Source organism: Limulus polyphemus, unplaced genomic scaffold, assembly GCF_000517525.1.
Source record: "Limulus polyphemus unplaced genomic scaffold, Limulus_polyphemus-2.1.2 Scaffold116, whole genome shotgun sequence".
Classification (NCBI taxonomy): domain Eukaryota; kingdom Metazoa; phylum Arthropoda; class Merostomata; order Xiphosura; family Limulidae; genus Limulus; species Limulus polyphemus.
In genome coordinates this window covers 70,517-95,822 of record NW_013665726.1, presented here as the reverse complement: position 1 = coordinate 95,822, position 25,306 = coordinate 70,517, and the positions used below count along the sequence as shown (strand labels likewise).

The following is a 25,306-nucleotide window of genomic DNA, read 5'->3' as shown; positions in this document are numbered from 1 at the left end:
GTTAAATTTCCTTGTAGACTATGAAAATTCAATGTCTTTCGCTTTTGATAAATATCAAAAGATGAAGGTATTTAATCTTTATAAAAGTGGTTTGATCCAGAAAAAAGAAGTCGACATAAAATTATTTATGTCTGCGAATATCGGTTGAGGAACTTAACAGTGTGCTCAGCACACAGCAATGTTCTGACAAAAAATAATCGCTAATTGCAGTTTGACAATAAAATATTAATTTCCCCTCTTACCGTTACACCTGTAGATCAGATCCGACCAAATAATTCCTTCTTGGGAGAAACAGAAAACTCCAAGACGTCCTCCCTTCAGAGTATTATCAAATATATTCCCCGAGTCTGCAACCATATGCTCACCTTCAAATACCCTAAGTCTGAAACCAAGTATAACGTAAGATATATTATTATACAGAATGAATATATATTTGCTATTTCTGATTCCAGAACACTTGAATATAAACTGGTTATTTTTTTAAAGGAACTATCACCGTATTATCTACTATACCTTCGTAAGAGCTTGAATAAAAGATTTTCAAAATATGGAAATTAAATATCCTGTTGTAATATGGAAGCTTGGCCATATAAGTTATACAATTAAATAATGGTTGTGCATTTGCAAGGCATATATATGGCCGGTCCTTTCGAACTATTTTTCCAAGTGATACAAGCGGATGATAACGGTGACCCATTGCCTCTGGACCGGAAGCCACAGAGTCGCGCTTCTCTTGGCCGTATAAGCACTTATTAAAATTTAACTCTCAACAATTTTTGGAAGCTATTGTTTCCTTAGATCAAAGCTACACAGTGTTTTCTACATTCTGTCCATCGTGGGGAATGGAATCCCGGATTTTAATTTACAAGTTCATAAATTTACGCTCACCCACTTGAGAACGTTTTTAGAAGCATGAAACAAAAACGACGATACGATTTAAATATCCTTCAACAAATACTAATTGAACTATACTATTATATAATCCATCACTTTTTCACACGTGTACAATTTTCATAGAATTTATAGACATTGTTATTTTCATCTTTAACTGTTTTGTAATGTCACGTGTCATATTTTCAAACTTAATTTCATTAGATAAAGATAAATAATTTTATTTATTACGTATTTTCGATTACTAATTTTTCTCGTGCTCTAAGTTGTCTGTGGTGTAATTAATAAATATAATGATATACAATCTGATTCTAAAATTCTAAGCACGAATATCTCAAATTAAAACTTATAATATACATTCACCTGGTACTTTTGTTAACTTACCTAATTAGTCCAATGTCTGGTCGATGTAACAAAAGCCATCTATAAGCAACTTTTTCTTTCCAACCCACGTTTCTCGGGTCTTTCCACAAAAGTCGAACCTAATGAAAAGACAGACTCTTTTAGACTAAGTCTTGCTACAATTCTAACTCTTTTGTGTCCTACTATGTCTATAATTCATTGTCGCTAAATAATATTTACTCTTCTTTGCGGATTGTATCAGCTATAACACAGACTAGACATGAACTCCAGGGAATGCGAGATTAAAAAAAAATTCTAATTCATTTTTCCGATCTCTTGTGTTTGCACGGAGTGCACAAACTGAAATTATGATTTTTTTTTCTTTTGTGTAATTTTGAAATAAGTTTTTATTCTTCGAACGACTGAATCTTTTTTTTTCTTTTTTTAAATAATAAACGTGTTATTACAGCTTCATCTAAAGGAAGAGTAAATTCTGTCTTGTATTTGATTAGTTAACTTTCAAGTGAGATATAAAACGTCACTGATTCCATCTTCAGAAGTTTGATTGTCGTTAATCAGTTTTTGTTTCTGACATTCTTCCTTTAAACGAAAGAAATAACTCATGAAATTATTAGTATTTTATTCTTGATGATACAAACTCTTATGAAAATTAAATATGTTATACTAATTCTAGCTTTACTAAATACACTATGGTATAATAAAAATATACTAATATGTTCAGCGTAATTTTTTAAACTCAGCCTGTGATAAAACGGTTCTTTATATACAATATGTTTTTGTGAATGGTAAACGTTTAGAAGTTTCCTGATTGCGAATTTTTGCTAGTTGCTAATCGCAAAGCTGCACAATGGACTACATTTGCTAGGTCCACCACAGAGATCGAGCCCAGAATGTTAGCGCTATAAGCCTTCAAGCTTACCGCTGAGGTGCCAGGGAGGATTGTAATTTCAAGTAATCGATCACCTACGCCTAGTGACAATTACTGCAACGTAGGCGAAAGCTTAGAGAATAAAAAATGTGTAAACGTCGATAATTAATGTGTAATTTGTCTTACTAAAACTCATTACTTTTAAGTTAAAGTATTTTTTCTCATTTCTCACTTGGTTTTACTCAAAGTTCAAAGAGGAGCTTCCAGCGAGTGTAATAATTCTTTGACAGGTATTACTTGAAAACGTATCTTCCTCAGATGGTCAAAAGTCTTCAAGTAACTACTTGGAAGAAAGAAACACTTGAACCAACGTACTTCACGCCCAACAGTGTTTCACCCTAACTTCAACATGCTTCAAAGAATTGATTTAGCTGAAGTTTTCTCATTAGTCGAGTTGCAAAACCTTCGTAAAGATCTAATATAAACTCTTATGGAAAATTATTTCGGAAAGAAAGAACATTTCAAAACAGGGGGCTTAGGATATTGGTTAGATAATGATATTAATTCAATTATAAATTGCAATAGTTGTAGCTCTTACAATATTTTCCCCTTTAGAGATTCTTTCTTTAATTCTTTCTGGCTAAACCCACATACGACCATGATTTAAGACATTTTTGTTGGTTTTCTGCCCCAAGTCACTCAGGTCATAACCAGCCCCAGCTGACAAGAAATAAAAAAGAGTAGTTACACAATTCATTCAGTTTCACACATTGCCAAGTCACTCACGTCATAACCAGCCCCAGCTGACAAAAAAAGAAAAAAAAAGAGTAGTTACACAACTCATTCAGTTTCACACATTGCCCTTTAACTTTATCCGAAAATATTTAACAAGTAAACTGCTTTTTTATCGTCAAATATCTTTCTGAAACAGTCACTTTACACAGATTTATTTTCCCCTTATTGCATGAACTTAGTAAAGGTTAAGGAAGATTTCGTGTACTTGTCACTTTTCATCTTTTCGCCATTTACCCAAGATATGTGGACTTGGTGGAAAAATAAGTGTCGATAACGTATTACATTGAATTTGTGGTTATTAGTTGTTATAACAATAACTGTTTACCCTTTCCATAAAATTTCTTCACGTTTGTCAAAATCTTCATCATAAAACATTTACATATTCATACGTTCGCACAAAACTATATACTTTTTATTTGCCCATCAATGCTAAAAATATTCCTTCACTTAGAGGAACTCGGTATTTGACAATCCATTGTTAAAGTTAATGAGGTTTTTGTATCCGCTGTCCAACTCCATACATCCAACTTTAATAATATATTTAAGTTTTCTTTACCTTATTTAAGGATACAAAAATAACTTCGTTTTTTGTTTTAAATTACTGTAAAACTTAACGTTTTGTTATGTCTTTTAAAGCGAGAAATGAGAATAATATATTATGACGTACGATTTTCATTTGTTACCTGATGTTCCGTATCTCCTGTGTGCCATAAAGAATTTCTCATGAGCTGGCCAGGTCCTGTCTGCGACTTTACTACTTTTAGTTGGATGCCTGGGTCTGCTACGGCTCTAAATGGTGTTGCTTGCCAATAGGTCTGAGTATTTTTCTTCCACATCACAGTGTAAAAATGAGCATTATCCTGGTAACTGTACATTAAAAAAAAACAATACTTCTATCTTTACAAGTTACCAGTGTAAAAATAATTAAAATATAACATGCTACTTGTTAAAGCGTTCAGTTATATTAGGTTTGATTGGGTAAAAATGTATGAATATACCCACGTCACTCACTAAATGGTCAAGTGTGTTTTGTGTGTTTGTAGCAAAGTCGTATCGGGCTATCTTCTGTGTTTACCGAGGGAAATCGAACCCGTGAATTTAGTGTTGTAAATCCGAAAACAGAGGGACAGGGCCAAGTGAAAAAAAGTAAAAAAGAAAATCGTATACTAAACACTGTAGAATACTGAAAATATCATGGAATTCAATTACAAATTTATATGTTGAAAGGCGGATAGTTTTGTCGTTCTTGCTACGATCAATATTTAAAACTCTACATTTCGTCCATCTGTTTGGTGATAGATCATTTTGTATAAAATTAACTTTTGGACATTTTTTATAATATGTGTATGACATTTTACACATTTTAACTGAGAGGCGCGTATATCATACTTTAAACACTGCAGGGCCATGCATGGCCAGGTGGTTAGGGTACTCGACTCGCAAACTGCGGGTCGCGGGTTCGAATCCCCGTCACACCAAACATGCTCGCCCTTTCAGCCGTGGGGGCGTTATAATGTGACAGTCAATCCCAATATTCGTTGGTAAAAGAGTAGCCCAAGAGTTGGCGGTGGGTGGTGATGACTAGCTGCCTTCCCTCTAGTCTTACACTGCTAAATTAGGGACGGCTAGCGCAGATAGCCCTCGTGTAGCTTTGCGCGAAATTCAAAAACAAACAAACAAACAAACACTGCAGGTCAGCACAAAATCAAAGGAAAATAGAATAAAATGTATCCTTTGTATTTAACAGAGTAATTCGAAACGCTTTTCAAATTAAAGATTAAACAAACATTTGAAGCGATTGCACTCAACCTCCAGCCTTTTCAACTCATGGATTAAACAAACAATTTGAAGTGATTGCATTCAACCTCCAGCCTTTTCAACTCATGGATTAAACAAACAATTTGAAGTGATTGCATTCAACCTCCGGCCACTCGCTATTGAAGGCATGAATTAAACAAATAACTATTTGCTCTTCAAATCACCAATTAAATCGACAACTTGATGGCATTCAACCATCACCCATTTGTTATTCAAATTATGGATTAAGCCAACAACTTGAAATAACAGCATTCAATTCTACCAGTCATTCGCTATTGAAACCATGGTTGAAATCAATAGTTTGCTGTGACGACATTCAGCAACCAGTTATTTGCTATTTAAATTAAATATTAAAATCATTAACCATTCGCTATTCAAATCATAAATTAAATCATCAACCATTCGATATTCCAACAACAGCTTTGGATGACAGTATTCAACCACTAGTTATTTACTATTCAAATCATAAATTAAATCAAAAGCTTGATGAGATAACATTAAATTACAAGTCATTCTCTCTTCAATCAACACTTTTTAGTAACGGAGTTCAACCACCATCTATTTGCTATTCAAATTACAGATTAAATCAACAGCTTGAAATGATGGTGATGACATTCAACCAGCCATTTGCAATTCACATCATACTTTATATCAGTGCTTGCGGTGATGACATTCAACCACCAACCATTTATTATTCAAATGGAAAATTAAACAGCTCGATGTGACGGCATTCAATAACTAGATACATGCTATTCGAACCAAGAATTAAATTAACAGCTTTATGTGGTATCATTCAACCAAACACCTATTCGTTATTCAAATCATAAATTACACCAAAACCTGACCCGGCATGAACTGATGTTCAATTCACAACCTGGAAGTTGTGGGTTCTAATTCACTTGCCAAACATGCTCTCCCTTTCAGCCATGGGAGCGTTGTGATATGATGAACAATCTCACTGTTTGATTAGAGTAGCCCAAGAGTTGGCTGTGGGTGGTGTTGAGTAGCCGCCTTCTTTCTTGTCTATCACTTCAAGATTAAGGGCGGCTAACAGAGATAGCCTTCAAGTAGCTTTGTGCGAAATTCAACAAATAAACATTAATAGTTTGATGTGATATCATTCAACCACCAGCCACTTGCTATTTATATATTAACAGAATACGATATTTTGTAGTATGTTTTATAAACTCAAAATATATGTTCATTGGTTAACTGTGTATATCCTACACCTCAAAATCAACAATCTCCCTTCTTGGAAGGATTGAAAAGCTAAAGAATTTTGAAATATTTTACAGCAGATTTATTTCCTGACTTATGTTTTAATTGTTTGTTTGTTTTGGATTTCGCGCAAAGCTACACGAGGGTTATCTGCGCTAGCCGTCCCTAATTTAGCAGTGTAAGGCTAGAGGGAAGGCAGCTAGTCATCACCACCCACCGCCAACTCTTGGGCTAATCTTTTACCAACGAATAGTGGGATTGACCGTCACATTATAATGCCCCCATGGCTGAAAGGGCAAGCATGTTTAGTGGGACGGGGATTCGAACCCGCGACCCTCAGATTGCGAGTCGAGTGCCCTAACCACCTGGCCATGCCGGGCCTTATGTTTTAATAACCATGCATATATATTTTTGTAGATGTAATTCTTATCTAAAACCTTAAAAACAAGGTACTTGGTGTAATGCCGACAATTTATTAAGCTTAAGAGTAACTATCAAGCAGTATTAATTACTTTTGTTTAATTTATAGCTAGCATCTCTAAGCAAAAATCAATTTTCAGATCAAAGTAGTTTTTTTTTCCCGAGAAATGTTAAACACTTGCTTTTCAAGTAGATGTAACATTTTCTAACGCTTCTAAAAATTGATAATTTTGGTTAGTAAAGTAAAAAGCATCAGTATTTTCATTGTAAAGTTTATCTAGATTTAATATTCGTCCTCCAAACTCAGTTAGGAAGAAGAAGCGTTGTTGATGAACTATCAATAAAGGTGACTCTCGTCAACTTACACTAAAACCACAAAGAGAAAATTTCATGGGCAGTAGAAAATTGAGAGTCTAAAATTTAAAATCCTCCACCAATTCAGAACACCTTTACCATTCTCAAATGCTCTCTACCAACTAAGTTCCATCATCTCTTTGGATGGCTTTGACCCTTACAGCTTATCAAACAAAGTTTGTTCATTCGTAATAAAACATTCTCTTATGATCAAAGTGATATTGTTTGAGATAAACCCCTAGCGGCCGATTTAAAGTACCATAAAATAACATAAGACACTGATCAAAAAGTTTTAAGATAACATTTCCAACTTCGCATTTCCTTTTGAACAATCGGCAATAAACTGTGTTTTACAACTTCTGTTCAACAAGGATCCAAGCTCCATTAACGACTAATGGAAATAAAATGGTGTCTAATAGGATAAAAAAAATACTATCTAATACGACAACAATAATAATGTCTAATAAGACAACAACAATATTTTTTAATATGACAACAAATATTGTTTCTAATATGGCAACAACAATGGTTTCTAATACGACAACAATAATACTGCCTTATAAGACAAAAAGTGTCTATTGGGTTTGTTTTAGCGGAAAGCTACACAATAGCTTATATGCGCTCTGTATACCACAGGGAATCGAACTCTGGGCAACAGATGGAACAAAATATAATATTTATTATTTCAGAATTTTTTTGCAAATATAAACAAAAGACTGTCTACGCATAACCATTCCTAACCATTGCCAACAGCACACACCACCAGCTCTTGGGCTATTCTTATCTGACTATTAGTGGGATTTGACTGCGGCAACGGGCCAAGAACCCTGAATCATCGGGTTGGGACAACAACAACAACAAATATAGAGTCTTAGGCAACAGCAAACCCAAAATGAATTATATTAAATAAGAATTGTGTATTTTGTATGAATCATATTTGACGGTCCTTGTAAATCTTTACTTTTAACATACTAGAAATACTGATGCTGGAATAAGACGAGGTAAAGAAGAGATAAAATTCACATCCTTATCTATACTACAGTGGTAGCGTAACATAATGGATCATACGACTGCGCTGAACAATTCGCTTTAAACTGGCACCTATCACATGACAACCTGTCAAGAAAGTTGAAATAGATATAACGATAAAAACCTACGTGCGAATGTTCCAAAATTTAGTATTAAGTAAACCATTAATCAACCTTGCTATTCCTCATTCTCTTTATTTAACCATGAGTTTTTTTCCTTTGATTTAATTTATAGAGTTATCACACTGATTTGTCTGTGTCAGTGAAACACGTAAACATACTTACAGTAATTAAGTTTCCTCTTATCTAGATCAAGACTATGTGAATTATAAATGTTGAAATGTGTTCTAGAATTTCCAAATCAATTAAAACAGTAAAATAGATAAGTTCACCTATTAATTACTGCTTCATACGTAAAAGAGCTTTGATGTATGTTTAATTATGTTCGTCGTATTTCTTCAAATTACTGTGTCAAAAAAATATATATATATATAAAATACAGGGATTGTGTACTTGGAACCACAGTTTCACATATTTGAGATAGGAGTCTAAATAAATTCTGTAGTACACAACACAGTGACTTGGTATTACAGAAAAATTAGTAATTCTATAATCCAACAATTTGTTTGCATTAAGGTAGTAAGAAAGAGTAAGAGCCTTTTTATATAAACACTAATTATATTATTACAACTATCATTATTACCGAATGACTTCTATAGATGATTTAATAACAATACTCATCTCTTATATCACAACAATTTATACATTTATCGTAAACATCGTTTATAAATTATTCACCTTGTTAATATCTTTTTTTGTGTGTGTGGTATTAAATGCTTATAATATTTACTGTATGAAAATACAGAGTTTATATGTGTAATCGTTCGTAGATTTCCGTAAAGCGTTCACTACTGGCATATAACATTACACTATCTGGACATCTTACTTATAACGCATAGAAAAAACAGCTTCCATCTTTAAAAGCGCAGTCAAAAGTATTATTTTAATTGTGCGCCTGAAAAATGTTTCACTTCGAAGATTGTTTGTTCGATTTCCAATGTTAAAATGCACATAAATATTTAAATATGAAGCTTATTTTAAAAAAATAAAGTATTTCAAATTAGGTGACAGAATTCCTTATAAACTATTTTACTTTTATTTCAATTCTATGTCCAGTTTTTAAGAATATCTTAAAACGACAACTTTCAGTACATCATTATGATAAGTTCTTTTTTATCTCAATATTACTTGCTCCATTAAACTGCACGACATCTAACAAACAGACCGTTAAATGGTGGACATATTGGAGTCAGAAAGAAACACAATAGATAATAAAAGAGTAGAGGAACCAAAACGATGATGTAACGATTCAGAGATAATATGCTCAATCTATCGTACTGGGCAGTTCCGCTGAGAATGCGAGACCTCCATGAAAACAAAAGGTTAATTTTGTAACAGACTGAAAGCAAAACTTTGTTTTATGTTCTTTACTTTGATGCTTCTGTTAGTTGAAATGAATGTTTTTCTACTCTACGCAAGCAAGTAGTAATGAAATACTAAAATTTAACCAAAACAAAGATGTCTCTTCAACGACCATATGGGGAAAAGGAAAATGCACTTGTGTTTTTTATTACGTATTATTACTTAACGTTGAGTTTTTTTTTTCTTCAAAATTCTGATTTATTTATCATTATCAACGCTGATTCCTACAAAAAATACTTCTATAATTTTGTTTGTTTGTAATTAAGCACAAAGCTACACAATGGGCTATCTGTGCTCTGCCCACCATGGGTATCGAAACCCGGATTCTATCGTTGTAAGTCCGCAGACATACCGCTGTGCCACTGAGGTCATATTTCTTTAAAAAATTTATTGAACATAAACGTGATAATCATTAGCCTTGTCATAATTGATAACAGTTAACACTACAAAGTTTTAAAAGAATCTAATATGTCAGCCAGAAAATGGTTTCACAAGTCTCTATTGAAACTTTTAAAAACTGTGTATGCTTCCGTCAGTTCACTTCAACAGTCGTACTAACCTGAATATAAATCCAACGTAGTCATCATCAATTTCACTATCGACATAAAATGTTCCTTCGAAATCAACACCGCCAAAAGCGTAGAATCCTGGTAAGATAAAACCGGTGTAATTGGTTAGCCATATATGTGCATGCATGTTGTTGTGACTAAAAGCAAGCGTTGTGCTCTGTCAACTGGTTGCCGTTGCAAAAACCAATGTTTGAAAATATAGTATTAATTCTATCTATACTAGTAAATTTTCAAACGTTTCGCTTTCTATGTTGAGCTGACGTTTTTATTGTTTACTTTAAAAACGTTGATACGCGTGCAAATGAAAATAAATATTTATTAATGACAAACACAATTGATATCAAGTGTTAATCTACAGTTGTTTCTTGTTTGTTTGTTTTAGCGCAAAGCTACAAAATGCAATATGCACGTTCTCTCTACTGCGAGGAATCTAACCCCGGATTTATCTTCGTAAGTCCGTTTGTTTTTATGAAACATTGCCACAACCTCTACTTGGCGTGTAAGGAATTTTCATAAATACCATTCTTAAGAAAACAAAATTAAAAGTGAAAAACATATGCACATATATATAAATTTCAGAGTATCTTAAAAAACACCTAATTTGCATGATTTTCATCATTTGAATAAAAGTGTACGTGACATTTCGTGGTAAGCTACATATGAAACTTCTGAGTACACTTAAAATAATGTCTGAACAATTCCAGATATATTAAATCAAATATATAGTAAATAATACGTTCCCCGGTAAGTTAGCAGTAATTTGAAGGACTTACTACGCAAAAATTCGGGGTTCGATTTCCCCCCAGTTGAAACAGCACATAGCTTAATTAATGTGGCTTTGCGCTACGTCACACGCATACAAATACATTATAACACACCCTATTAGTGATAAGACTTACCAACAGCCAGACCTGGATCACTGTTCATTGTTTGTACAATCTCAGCTCCCTGAAATGTTATTAAATTTTCTTTTAATTCGACAACTAATATAAAAGTATGCAAGATTCCACAAATAAAAGTTTACCAGAAAATCAAAACTTTTTTTACTGCAACCCAGGAAGAGTAAGGTAATTACAGAAGTTTCCACGTAAATGACGTACTCATAATTGTTTTCACAACTTTTTACTAAGAAAGGACATCTATTAACAAAACCTGTAAAACTGTAAATATATTTTTAATTAGACCATTTTTCATTGCAAGCTTCTAAATATACCATTTTCTATAATAACAATAAAAATGAAAACTAGTGACCTTATTATTAAGTAAACGTTCTAAAAAAGAAAGAAAATTTATTGAAAGTTTTACCCAATTAAAATGGTTTTAAAATAATTATAACTGACAGAGTTTGGGTTTGAAATGTGCTTACGATTTGAGAAATATGACCAATTTCTTAGGCATTCGCGTTATACCGCTGTTTTTGTATAAGTGAGCAATGTCTGCTATACATTTGGTGAATATTAAAAACTTTACTTACCTACTCATAAATATAATAGTTTAGCATCGTTATACTGCACTTAATTTATGTTTATATAAATTAATTATGTATTAAGCTTTCTTCTACTTTAGGCCTAAATATTTATCAGGCTTATTGTATTATTTTTCTATATTGTAAAACTTAACATACGTTTAAAACGTTGATATTCATAACATATTTATATATATATACACACACACACATATGTTTCATTGATATGTTTAACTGATACTGAATTAACAGGAGCATTGCTCAGTTTTTTTTTGAATAAATGTTATGATGAGAACATCTTTGCTGGCGAAGTATGATTATAAACTGTTAAAAATTTTATTCACTCCTCTTCAAAGAAAAAAAATGCAATGGTCCGAATAAATAATACGTTATTAAAAATACAATAAGACTAACAAGTCTTATGACAGATATAACTAATTGTAATCACGCTTCACCAGCAAAGGAGTTCATACCATAACAATAGTTATTCTAATAAAGGACTTATATAAATAGCGTTCCGACCATTAATATGTTTGTTGTATCCCGGCCAACCTGATTGATCTCTGGTATTGAGCGAAACGTGTCGTCAGCAATGGATATAGCGGGCATTGTGTGGTTGAAATACTATTAAACGCTCTATTCGTCTAGGAAAATCCGTAAGCAACGAAATAGAGAATGTTGTTAAAAATGCAATAAATGTTTTATGAAAAATGTAATTAAATACTGGAAATATTTTAATAATGTTAATGTAACAGACGAGTTTATTTTATTGCACATGATTAAACACAGGGAATCTGATAATAAAAGCACTTTTTGCACTAACCTGAACATTAAATGTTCTTCATTTATCAACAAATTAATAATTTTATTATTATCTATTATTAACACACGTCAATATATTTTTTGTTAATTGCAGCATAATTGAAATTATCAAAACATTGTTCGTGTGTAAGTAAAATATAATCGTTTCATATTACTTTATTACAGATAATCCAGTGAAGATCTCTCATGTTACTTTATTATAGATAATCCAATGAGGATCTCTCATATTACTTTATTATAGATAATCCAGTGAGGATCTATCATATTACTTTATTATAGATAATCCAGTGAGGATCTATTATATTACTTTATTATAGATAATCCAGTGAGGATCTATCATATTACTTTATTATAGATAATCCAGTGAGGATCTATCATATTACTTTATTATAGATAATCCAGTGAGCGTCTATCATATTACTTTATTATAGATAATCCAGTGAGGGTCTATCATATTACTTTATTATAGATAATCCAGTCAGGATCTATCATATTACTTTATTATAGATAATCCAGTCAGGATCTATCATATTACTTTATCATAGATAATCCAGTCAGGATTTTTCATATTACTTTATTATAAATAATCCAGTGAGGATCTATCTGAGAATCACCCTCAGGATCCAGCACCACAGTATAGTACGCCCGGAAGTCAGTGACGTAAACCTTTCGGTTATCAGGACACACATCTTCATGATCTGGAACTTTGTCACCGTCATAATCATTTTTGCAGGCGTCACCTACACCCGTTCCTACAGAGAGCATTATAATCAACAGAAATATATAACTTGAAAAAAAGAATTAGAATATGTGATAACTTTTATAGAAACCTGCTAGCACCAAAATAAAACAAAACGTATGTTAATAACACTTTAATGAAGTCTAAACCATTATTTGACAAAACGTCGCTACGTGTGTCCACTTAACAGCTGGTAAACCGTTCGACAGATTGTCACCAAATCAGGCATAAACCTTTAGGGCCCCAGGAGAAATACTGGTATCGCATTTCGTATCTGACCCCCATGTCAACGCTTAGGGGCCCTGTTTTTTCCCCATGAGTTCAACAGGCACGCCAGCTTGTTGTTGGTGATGGCCAATCAAGGGACGTTAGTTAGTTAGATTGATCAAACGTTGGAACTGTTATGTTCTTGTATACATATATTAAATGTACCCATTCAAAGTCAATCTGTAACGAATGGGTGATATTAGAACATTAAACTGTACAGAAATGTTACACTGATACAAAAAATCTTTATCAAAGCATAGTTTAACATCTTTACAAAAAATCTTTATCAAAGCATGTTTTAACATCTTTACAATTTTGTACCTTCAAATAGGTTTTAGCCTTATTATTATTTTCATGCTGAAAATTTGTTTGTCCAAAAACAAAATTAAAGAGTAAATTTACTTTGTAATTAACAATAATCAATACAAAAAGCACTTTCTGTTGTCTATAATACTCGGTAGGCTTCGATTTAAAAGAAAAAATTATTACTTATTACTTTCACATCGGATATAATGTTAAAGATCACATGTTTCACACTATAACAAAGTTCTCTTATTTTTACACCGCATATAATGTTAAAAATCACAGGTTTCACACTATAACAAAATTATCTTATTTTCACACCGCATATAATGTTAAAGATCACAAGTTTCACACTGTAACAAAGTTCTCTTTTATTTTAAGTAAAAAAGTAAACTTGAAAGAAATGGAGGAATAATAAATAGTCTGTTAAATATTCGTTAAAACTTTACAAAATCCACTTTTCAACACTCTTCACACATTGCGTCAAATATAAGATGAAGAAAAATACAGTCATTGAAAGTTATAAACTATAACTGAATTACAAAAACTAATTTTTTATACAATTTCAGATTGCAAGTTTAATTTCTTATTGTTTTTTTTTATATCTTTATCTCACCCTTATCTGAAGATTGACATTATCTATATGTTTACCGTTCGTATCTCTCTGGTCTGGGTTGTAAACTAACACGCAGTTGTCAAGGTTGTCTGGAACTCCATCATTATCTTTGTCAAAATCACATCTATCACCTAAAAATAAACAAATTCGTTTCTAGCAAACTTGTCGTGATATTTGTATTTTCTCTACTGCCGGAGATTACAGAGATTAAAGAATAATAAGGCATTAATTACTGCATGAAGCAATATCTTTATCAAAATCAAATTAAAGATAATCCTACTTTAACAAGATTACGATGTATTAAGTGTAAACTTTATATAAACCTATTATAGACTTGGTTGTCAAAACAATTAAACTAACGCAAACCTATTAAATCAAACATGGCGCCTTAAGCATAGTTAATTATATTACTTCTAATAAATAAACTTTGGGAAAAGCATAAACTAAGCAAAATAAGAATAAGTGAAGACATGCAACAATTATAGTTTATAGAATTTACTTTTATTAATCAAAATCAAAATATGATTTTCAACTCTGATAATTTATCTATTCTCTCTGTTAGTATCTGTTTATTACTTGCAACCAGCCAGCTTATCTTTAGGCTTAACCGTTTATCTGCTATTATTTTCAAGTGAGAATATAACAAAAATCGCTTGTTTCAAATGAAGGTTTTATACGTACAAACAAAACAGTATATCAGAAGATTGTAGGAAGACTTGCTTTCGTTGAGACATAAATACCCCAATCTCTGCCTAGCTTTAAAAATTATTAGTACAAAACAGATCCCATTACACTTAAAAAAAAAGAGTTACGAAGATTTGTTTAACATAAAAGATATATCACAAATCTATACATTAACCGTAAGGTAAGTTGAATGAATTTTATTCAAAATGAGACTACTCAAACGTTATGGAGTTCATTATATGACTTTCGTCTGAATGTCCATAATACTCCGAAGGTGAGACTGTCGGACTGGTGAGGAAGCGATACCCAGCTCATGATAATTGTACATGACCACAATATTTGCCCAGTCTAGTTAATTCTTTCAAGATCCTCCATATATCAAGTGTTCAAAGCGTGAAAGCAATTCAAACAAAGTGACGAAGATGTATTATTATCATGTGTATATTGAATGTTCGTCATTGCTGTGATCCATTTCCGTCTAACAGTGTGGGTGCAGCGAGTTATATTATTAGTTAACTCTCAGCTATAATAAGACCAACTCTGTAAACAACGTTCGGGAACTTAATTAACAATTGTACATGTTCCAGTTGTCACAAAAATCGTAATGTCTGATTAAACCTTTTTTGTTTTTATTTTACCCTGTAAACACTGTTGAGGAACTTATTCAACAATTGTACATATTCCAACCATTACGATTTTGTGACATTGAATAAGTTCCCCAACAGTGTTTACAGGGTAAAATAGAAACAAAAAAGGTTTAATCAGATTTAATCAGACATTACGATTTTGTGACAGCTGGAATATGTACAATTGCTATTTTGTTTCTATTTTACCCTGTAAACACTGTTGGGGAACTTACTCAACAATTGTACATATTCCAGTTGTCACAAATATCGTAATGTTTGATTAAAGCTTTTTTATTTTTATTTTACCCTGTAAACACTGTTGGGGAACTTACTCAACAATTGTACATATTCCAGCTGTCACAAAATCGTAATGCTTGACTAAACCTTTTTTTTTTGTTTATATTTTACCTTGTAAACACTGTTGGGGAACTTATTCAACAATTGTACATATTCCAGCTGTCACAAAATCGTAATGCTTGACTAAACCTTTTTTTGTTTCTATTTTACCCTGTAAACACTGTTGGGGAACTTATTCAACAACTGTACATATTCCAGCTGTCACAAAATCGTAATGTCTGATTAAACCTTTTTTTGTTTCTATTTTACCCTGTAAACACTGTTTGGGAACTTACTCAACAATTGTACATATTCCAGCTGTCACAAAATCGTAATGCTTGACTAAACCTTTTTTTGTTTCTATTTTACCCTGTAAACACTGTTGGGTAACTTACTCAACAATTGTACATATTCCAGCTGTCACAAAATCGTAATGTCTGATTAAACCTTTTTCGTTTCTATTTTACCCTGTAAACACTGTTGGGGAACTTACTCAACAATTTTACATATTCCAGCTGTCACAAAATCGTAATGTCTGATTAAACCTTTTTTGTTTCTATTTAAAAAAAATTAAATGATTGTAACTTGTGAATCTTTTAGTATCCGAATTAAAACAGCAGATCATATTGTTTTTCAAAATATATTGAATTTGGTTTAAAATGAGAACTGAAGAAGAATCTTACCAACATGATGCATATTAAAGTCGCGCATCAAATACAAGTGTTGATAGTGTTATCATATTATCTAGATTCTAGATGGACGGTAATGACCACATGTAAAATGCACCTGAGGAAATAAGCTAAAAGGTAGAGTTTTTCTCCATGTGGTAGTGGAGGTTACCTCCAAAATATTTTATGCTCTAGAAGCTATACAATACATTTTGACAGAGTAATAGCAAGACCACAATGGAGTAGTATTGTTAAGTTGATTACTACTCAGCGCCATAAATTTCGAAGTATTTGTTTGTTTGTTTGTAATTATGCACAAAGCTACACAAAGACTATCTGTGTTCTGCCCACCACGGGTATCGAAACCCGGTTTCTAGCGTTGTAAATACGCAGACATACCGCTGTGCCTCTGGGGGAGGAAGTCAAATTTCGAAGTATTTTTACGTGTATGGTGGGTGGCTATCACGGATTCAGCCCAATTGTTCAAAGATATACTTTCCTACACTGATATGCCACGTGCAGATATGTTTTTATTTGATTCCCAAACTAATAGTAAGAAAAAAAAACCTTTTAAATTTTGGAGGGAATTAAAAACCTCGCACCCCTTCGTAGAAACGTTTTGAAAATTCTGTTACTACTTGGTGACATCTATCATCATCATCATCGCATAAAAATAGTTCAACTAATGGTTATTATATTTACACACACAATTCTTTCTCACACAAACATGTGAAAGTGTTCTTTATCACGAGAATAATTAACTATTATCACACAGTAGCATATTTTATATTATAGTAGCCCATAATAAGAAAAGTTTCACACAAAGGTGTTATTATCAACTTCCAGGAACAAAACTTAATAATTCTGCCATTTGGTGCGAGACCTTAACCTCCCCAGTGGCACAGCGGTATGTCTGCGGACTTACACCGATAGAAACCTGGTTTCGATACCCGTGGTTGGCAGAGCATTGTTTAGCTTCGTGCTTAACTTCAAACAAACAAATAAGCGAAACGTTAAATACACTATCAATGTACATACAAAACGCTTTGCATGCTCACCAAGTCCGTCTTCATCAGAGTCCAGCTGGTCACTGTTAGCATCATCTGGACAATTGTCGAGGTTGTCTTGGATCCCGTCGTAATCTCTGAAATATGTTAATTATAGACAAGTAATATGACTTAGTAAATGCGAAAAATTTACGTTGATAAAACCGAGAAATGTGAGATGCAGCAGATATAAATGAATAAAGTTTCCATGAATGTCTCTTTAAGAAAATAAATAAATAAATTACACGAAGCCTAAAATGATGATTGAAATTGCTCGCTCATATGATAGTTCATAAGTGACATACCTATCAATGTTGTTGTCACATGCATCTCCCACGAGATCCTTGTCTGCGTCAATCTACACCAAGAAAGAAAGAAGGAAAAACAATTTAGGCAAAGCGGTCACGTTTAACACCAGTTCCTAACACTGATGTTCCAAATTAAATACTAAATTTATAAATATGTGTGACGATTACGAAATAATTTACAGCGTGATGCACGTTCTCTTGCATATACAATGTTTCACTTTTATAAATGTTCCTTAACGAGACAACTGTCATTTCGGATTTGAGCAGAAGTAATGCACACAAGAGGGTTGTATGTGTGTTGTTATAGCAAAACCACATCGGGTTATCTGCTGTGTCCACCGAGGGAAATCAAACCCCTAATTTTAGCATTGTAAATCCGAAGGCATATCGCTGGTCCACCGGAGGACAGAGGGTTGTAAACACCAAAGAAATAAAACGTGCGATCGACTTATCACGGAAAACTATTTTTCCTCAAGATAATCGTATGTTGTATCTCTGTAAAGACGACTGTTGGCTATTTACACATATAATGAAAGTTTTAGCAATTACAGACGCTCTGAATTCATTTTATGAGTAGTTGGTGGAACATTCAGGAAAGAACATTTAAAGTTTAGCTGATATTGTAACGTTTGTGTGTCATGGATATCCATATCAACCATTTGGTTTCTTCATTCAGAAAAGAGCATTTTAAAGTTTAGATAATATTGTAATGTTTGGTGTCGTGAATATCCATATCAACCATTTGGTTTCTTAATTCAGAAAAGAGCATTTAAAGTTTAGCTAATATTGTAATGTTTAGTGTTGTGAGTATCCATATCAACCATTTGGTTTATTCATTCATAAAAGAACATTATATTTGTGTGTCATGGATATCCACACCAACTATTTGGTTTCTTCATTCAGAAAAGAGCATTTAAAATTTAGCTAATATTGTAATGTTTAGTATCGTGAGTATCTATATCAACCATTTGGTTTATTCACTCATAAAAGAACATTATATTTGTGTGTCATGGATATCCACACCAACCATTTGGTTTCTTAATTCTGAAAAGAACATTTAAAGTTTAGCTAATATTGTAATGTTTAGTGTCGTGAATATCCATATCAACCATTTGGTTTATTCATTCATAAAAGAACATTTAAAGTTTAGCTAATATTGTTATGTTTGTGTGTCATGAATATCCACACCAACCATTTGGTTTCTTCATTCTGAAAAGAAAAATAAAGTTTAGCTAATATTGTAATGTTTGAGTATCATGGATATCCATATTAACCACTTGGTTTCTTCATTCAGAAAATAATATTTCCAGTTTATCTTATGTTGTAATGCTTGTGTGACACACGATATCTTCACCAAACGTCTTATCTCTTCATTATTAGAATTTTCTTACGTTTTATAGACCTTTGTATTCTGTAAAAACAGAGTAGTGTTTCTTAGGACATAAGCTCACAACTTGAAATAAAATATTTTTGAAAGTCAAACTATGTACATAAGGGTAAACAACTTGTTTTTAATGTCGAACAAGAAAGGTGCCAACACCACACTGTTGATGTTTAATATAAGAAGCATCAGTTTGTCTCACACTCTTAGTTACGTAAATCCTGCATACCTACGTTCCACCGAGATTGTGATGAGGAACTAAGCATGCCAACCCACTCTTTTTTTTTCTACTAAAATAATGTATCTTCCTCATGTTTCACACAATGCATACCGACAGTTTCAAAAGCAATTTCGTTGAGCCACCGAATAAATTTAACATTCCTTAATTGACAATTTTAGCGATAGTCTAGAGAAAAAATATAGTATGATTGGCTTGAAAGTCAAATCACTTCTCTTTAGACTTGTTTGTGAGTTGGATATCACAGTAGTTTTATTAATCCTCAAAATCAACGACTTGTTTATATATATATCGTTTACTACCTGTGGGGTCCACATACTGCATCACATTGAATAATCTTATGTTTTTACCTGTAAAAACGCTAGTGTAAAGAGCTGTCCCCCACAAAAAAAAAGAATGGGTGAAATCAACTATAATATTGTCATTTTTGTTTAATTTGTGTTGTGTGATTTGTATACTATTAGGGGCTCACAATGTGGTGAAAAGCCAACGTGAATCATATGGATCCTCCTATCGGTGATTCTAGGGTTAAGGTATTTAGTATACGAGGCATGGGTTAAACGGCCAGGTCAGAAACTGATCCTCCTATCGGTGATTCTAGGGTTAAGGTATTTAGTATGCGAGGCATGGGTTAAACGGCCAGGTCAGAAACTGATCCTCCTATCGGTGATTCTAGGGTTAAGGTATTTAGTATACGAGGCATGGGTTAAACGGCCAGGTCAGAAACTGATCCTCCTATCGGTGATTCTAGGGTTAAGGTATTTAGTATGCGAGGCATGGGTTAAACGGCCAGGTCAGAAACTCCAAGGTTTACTAATTTGTTAATGTTAATTAGAGAAAGGGCAAACAGACACCAGCATCTACCGCCTAGACGGCTATTTTTAACAGAATGTCAGGATTGGCTGCCACTTTTATAATTAGCCCAGAGTTCAAAGTGCAAAACTCGCTCAGAGGCACATGCGGGCTCGATCCTTGGACTTTCGATCCGTAGCAGACAACGATAGCCTATAGACCTTACCTGGACCATGTTTCTTCTAGTTAGACTTGAGAATTAGTTATCAGTTCTATACTTTTTAATGATGAAGTCTCTATGATGATTGCACTGTCATTTTAAATATAATATTATAGTACAAGGTCACCGAAGTAACAAGTATTTCTTTATTATACGGCTAAAACAACAACATTAGTTTATTTTAATTTAACAAATGTTTAAATACTTTAATCATTGCCTTGGTATTTGTAAGGTTACTAGAACTGGCGAAGAAAACGTCCACGTTATAATAAAGAAAGACTTCTTTTAAGAAAATGTAGTATCAACCTAAAAACGATTGAGCGAAAAAAACCAAAATTCTACTTTTGCTCAAACTGCAAGTAATATCTCATAAACACAGCAAAATAAATCACATTGTATGATTTTAATCATGTACTGTAAAACTGAATTTATATTCAGCTTAGCTCTTAATTCACCACATCTCATTCTGTTCAGTGTAAATATGTGATGATTCTTAGGTGAATTAGAAGCCAAACTGAATGTAATTTCGCGTTTACAGATTATTTCAGATTATTTTAGTTCTCGCCATAATAAGAGATGTTTATAAGTTATTTGATGGATTGTTAAGACAGAGTATTCATGAGGACCTGAAGACGAAAGGCGTAAGACTTTCGAAACGTCGTCCTCTACACTTGTGTCTCTACAACAGGCAGATGCGGTCCATTCTACAAAGTTTCAGATGTTGATAAAGTTTAAGAGTGTATATATACATATATATATATATATATATATACAGCGTCTGAACCACAACTGTTGTATCATAGTCAATTTAATGAGCCATGGCATTGGGCTAAAAGCGTCGTGGCACTTAATATAGCAGATGTAGTGTGGTTGACATATTGTTATACATTTTTCTTCACTTTCACACTTAAGTTCTTAGAATCCCCTGGTGGTGGTCGCTAGCTGCAAACTATTAGTCCAGCGTTCGCTACTGCACATGGCGTACTTATTACCTTTTGGAGTCGTTTTTCTTAGCAGCAAATAATGGATACAGATTACTTTGAAATATATTTTAGTGTGTACACTGAACATTTCTCTTCACATTTATACCGCGACGAAAAAAGAATACTTGTGCCTTTTACTTTTGAACAAAGAATAGAATAATGAAATGTTTTGAACTTTTCTGGAAAACTTCTAGAATCAAAAATATACAAAGTTGGTGCGAGTTGCATATTTTTCAGGATCAAGCAAAATGTTTAGCATTCTTAATTCTGGAGAGGAGTACTAAGCATGTATATAGTTTACGCATAATCAGTAAACTATAATAGTTGTATTTAATTACAAGTTACAGCTTTTATAGTAGGTAATGTTAATGTTATTGTAAAAGTTGTAACTTGTAATAAAATAATACGTAATCAGTAAATAAACTCAAAACGAGGCCACAATAGTATTGCGTCTTCCTTTCCCTCCTTTTTTTTTGTTTAGGATAAAAACTATCTTTTTGTTTAATTGCCTTTTATTTGACAATAAAACCAGTATCTTAACCAACCACAAAACTGATGTAATGGCAAGGAATATCGCCAGATCAGACAGATCGATAATCAAGAACGTCTAGAAGTTTTAGTCAAACAGTAGTTCTCGGTGGGTTATGGTGTGAGCTTTACTATCTAACATGAAGTAATTAGTTTTGGTTTTTCCAAACACAAGAAGACAAGGTGATGAAAACCCGAATAGGCGTGTACCAAATTAATGTTACAGTTAATCTTTTCGGGTAATCGTATAACAAAATGGTTTATTTAAGGTCTCCGTTGTAGTTCGAAACGGATAAAAAATTAAGAGCACAAAGTTGTTTGTGTATTTTGTTATTACATGTTATCCAATTTAGTTTCATCAATGTTTCTTATATGACGCTTTTGTTCCTTGAAAGATATAACATATAAGTACATTAAGAAACAGAAGGTATGAACTTGGCGCTACCAGTCCTTCAACTACCCTCTGTCTGTTTTCTCATTCACGCAAAACTTTGTTACTTCTAAAATATTAACTAGTTAAAACAAAATTGCTCGAGTCACATAAACTTTAAACTTTTTGGGGGGGGGGGAAATTCACGTTTTGTTTCTAAGGGTTGAGCTTTTAGGTATTTATTATTAAATGCCTTGGTGAAGTCACTTGAGAAAACAGCGTCATTACTTGACGGTGACTTAGATTAAAATGAAAACCTTTATGTATTTTAAACACTGTTATCACTATGACTGTTCTTTAGATTTAAATATTTTCTCATAAAACAACAACATTCACGACTTTACATTTATTACGTTTTGAGAAGTATTAGCTACCTAAGACATTAAATCAACCGACTGTAAATTTTGATATACTGATCTTATATAACTATGTTAAAGTAAACTGAATTATTTCTGCCTGCTTTATTCAGTTCTTTATAAAGTTCTATATCCTTGAAAAGCATGTCCTTATGGAATGCCATATACAATATTAAGTCGTTGAAAAATTAGTTAAAAGTTGGCATATTTCTCAAAAGTGCAATAAACATAAAACTACGAAACAGCTATCTATATATATGTAGATATAGATATATACAATTTTGAAATGGATTTCAAGGAAGGAAATGTTAAAGCCTTACTTGCAGAGGGTTGATAACAAAAGGGCACGAAACAGCTATCTATATATATGTAGATATAGATATATACAATTTTGAAATGGATTTCAAGGAAGGAAATGTTAAAGCCTTACTTGCAGAGGGTTGATAACAAAAGGGCAGTTGTCACAAACGTTTCCAATGTTGTCTCCATCTGTGTCGTTCTGGTCGTGGTTAGCCACGAAAGGGCAGTTGTCCAGGGAATTGGAGACACCTGGAGGATCACAACATGACTAGTAATCATAAAACTGGTAAGTTTATCATTCAATTTTGTTATCGTGAAGAGCAATAACAAAGAGAAACAAGGAAGTCTCGAGAGGATCAATAAGAAAAACAGTATATAAGTTTTATGTTAAGAATCTGAATCTGTTTGCCAGTCGACTTCAACACAAATTTTGCTGTGATGTTATATGCAACAGGTCAGTGTCTGCTGGATTCACTCTCATTTTCCTCCTACATAACAGGTAGCTAACTTCTTATCTTACGACACGTGAGGAATTCATATATACATATTACAGAGCAATTTAATTGTAATATCAAGGTTGCTCACAGACGCTATCAATGTTATTACCAAAGACAATATGCAATTAATGACAGTCACCATCAAGTTTATCAACAGACAATACCAAGGTTGCTCACAGACGCTGTCAAGATTACTCAAAGACAATAATGCAACTAATGACAGTCACCATCAAGGTTATCAACAGACAATATCAAGGTTGCTCACAGATGCTATCAATGTTATTACCAAAGACAATATGCAATTAATGACAGTCACCATCAAGTTTATCAACAGACAATACCAAGGTTACTCACAGAGCAGTAACAGTGTTGTTCATTTTAATATCAAAGTTACCCACAGGGAGTATCAAGGTTGCTCAATAACGGTACTAAGCTTAGTTACAAACAATATCAAGATTGCTCAATAATGGTACTAAATTTAGTTGCATGCAATATCAAGGTCACTCATAGCATTATCAACATTACTTACAGTCAGTATGAACTCAAGGACAGCATTAAGGCTACTCACAGATAATGTCAAAGTTTGCCCAGATAGGAATTTGCAGAATGGAAAGTTTTGTTTTAGTTACTGATTAAACAAGGTCGGGTTTAGTTGTTTGTACCGGTACAAAATGTGTTCAGAGATATGGCACAGCTTTATCATAATATGTGGTTATAAGCATAAAAACGGTTTGAAGAATACTAAACTAGTGTTAAAGGAATTTGGAATTTTGTGTCCTCAAAATAGTTTTAAGTTAAGCAAAAACAAAAACTTAGGATCATTGGAGAGTCGTAAGCTATTTTAAGCCAGCTGGAGCTTCTCAGTAAATTTTTACCCGTTAAACAAACAAACAGCAAGATCTGTGTAATGCCTAAGAACAGACTCCCGTAATGAAACTATTGAACCGTATTTAACACAAGCCTCTCCAAGCTGACTGTGTCCTTTGCATATTCCATTTGTTCAAAGGTATGACATAAGCTTTTCCAGAATGGCCTTGTCCCTAGTGTATTTTATCTATTCAAGAGCAATCGTCTGGTCAAGTAGTAATTAAGCTTTTAAAGTCAGGGATCCTCAATATATTTGACCTATTCCAGAACGATCCTCCAACAAAGACAGGATTAAAATGTTTGTAAATTAACGTTCTACCAAACACATAAATCCTCAAGTGTAACTTCCAGTAAAGAAAGTGAAGTGTCCAAGTTAATCCTCTCACAACCCATTGAATCGTAAGGTTATCAATTTCGAGTTTAAAGATAATTTGCTCACTCAAAAGAGAACATCCCGCTTCCTGGGTAATGAAAAGATCAAAGTGTGTTGATTTTTTAAATTGAGTGTCACCAGTTAGAATGGAAGTAAATTTTAATTTTTGTTTGTGTTTTCGAATAATACATTTATAAGTATAAAAACTCTATTACAATCAAAATCATCATGGGACGGAAGTCTGTGTGGGTGTCCTTTCATAACTGACGAACAGCTGAACCGATTGTCACCAAACCTAGCATCTACCCTTAAGCCCCCCCACCCCCCGGGTAGTGAATTAGGAGAATCAGCGTTCGGGTCTTATATGTTTTCCCCGTGCGTCATGTGTAAAAATCTATTATGTACAAAATGCTTCCTATAACACATACACAATAAAGATTTAGTGAATCAAATTCGATGACGAGAAACCCACTTTGAGACTAATAATGCAAAGAGGTCACATGACCGGATACTGTTGCACGACTTAGAAGATATATCTTGGCACCCCAGGGTGTTGGTTTAGAATAGGGTTGTTTGGTCACAAGTGAATAGACACCTAATTTTTCGTCATTTAACTGATTTATGCTAACTAATTTGTGTTCACGGAGTACTATAT

At 33.1% G+C, this 25,306-nt stretch overlaps 1 protein-coding gene across 3 annotated transcripts in view; it reads right to left on the bottom strand.

The window, feature by feature from the left end:
* The window catches only part of LOC106471941 (cartilage oligomeric matrix protein-like), an 80,437-nt gene that overhangs the window by 4,995 nt on the left and 50,136 nt on the right, over positions 1 to 25,306 (bottom strand). For all 3 annotated transcript variants that reach the window (XM_022401313.1, XM_013932568.2, XM_022401320.1), the window contains 10 exons: positions 23,045 to 23,163; positions 17,684 to 17,736; positions 17,391 to 17,476; positions 14,054 to 14,149; positions 12,667 to 12,845; positions 10,706 to 10,754; positions 9,797 to 9,884; positions 3,601 to 3,784; positions 1,276 to 1,373; positions 243 to 382 (listed from right to left, as the gene is read on the bottom strand). In XM_022401313.1, the coding sequence (XP_022257021.1) occupies positions 243 to 382; positions 1,276 to 1,373; positions 3,601 to 3,784; positions 9,797 to 9,884; positions 10,706 to 10,754; positions 12,667 to 12,845; positions 14,054 to 14,149; positions 17,391 to 17,476; positions 17,684 to 17,736; positions 23,045 to 23,163 (1,092 nt within the window). The remainder of the gene's footprint in view (positions 1 to 242; positions 383 to 1,275; positions 1,374 to 3,600; positions 3,785 to 9,796; positions 9,885 to 10,705; positions 10,755 to 12,666; positions 12,846 to 14,053; positions 14,150 to 17,390; positions 17,477 to 17,683; positions 17,737 to 23,044; positions 23,164 to 25,306) is intronic.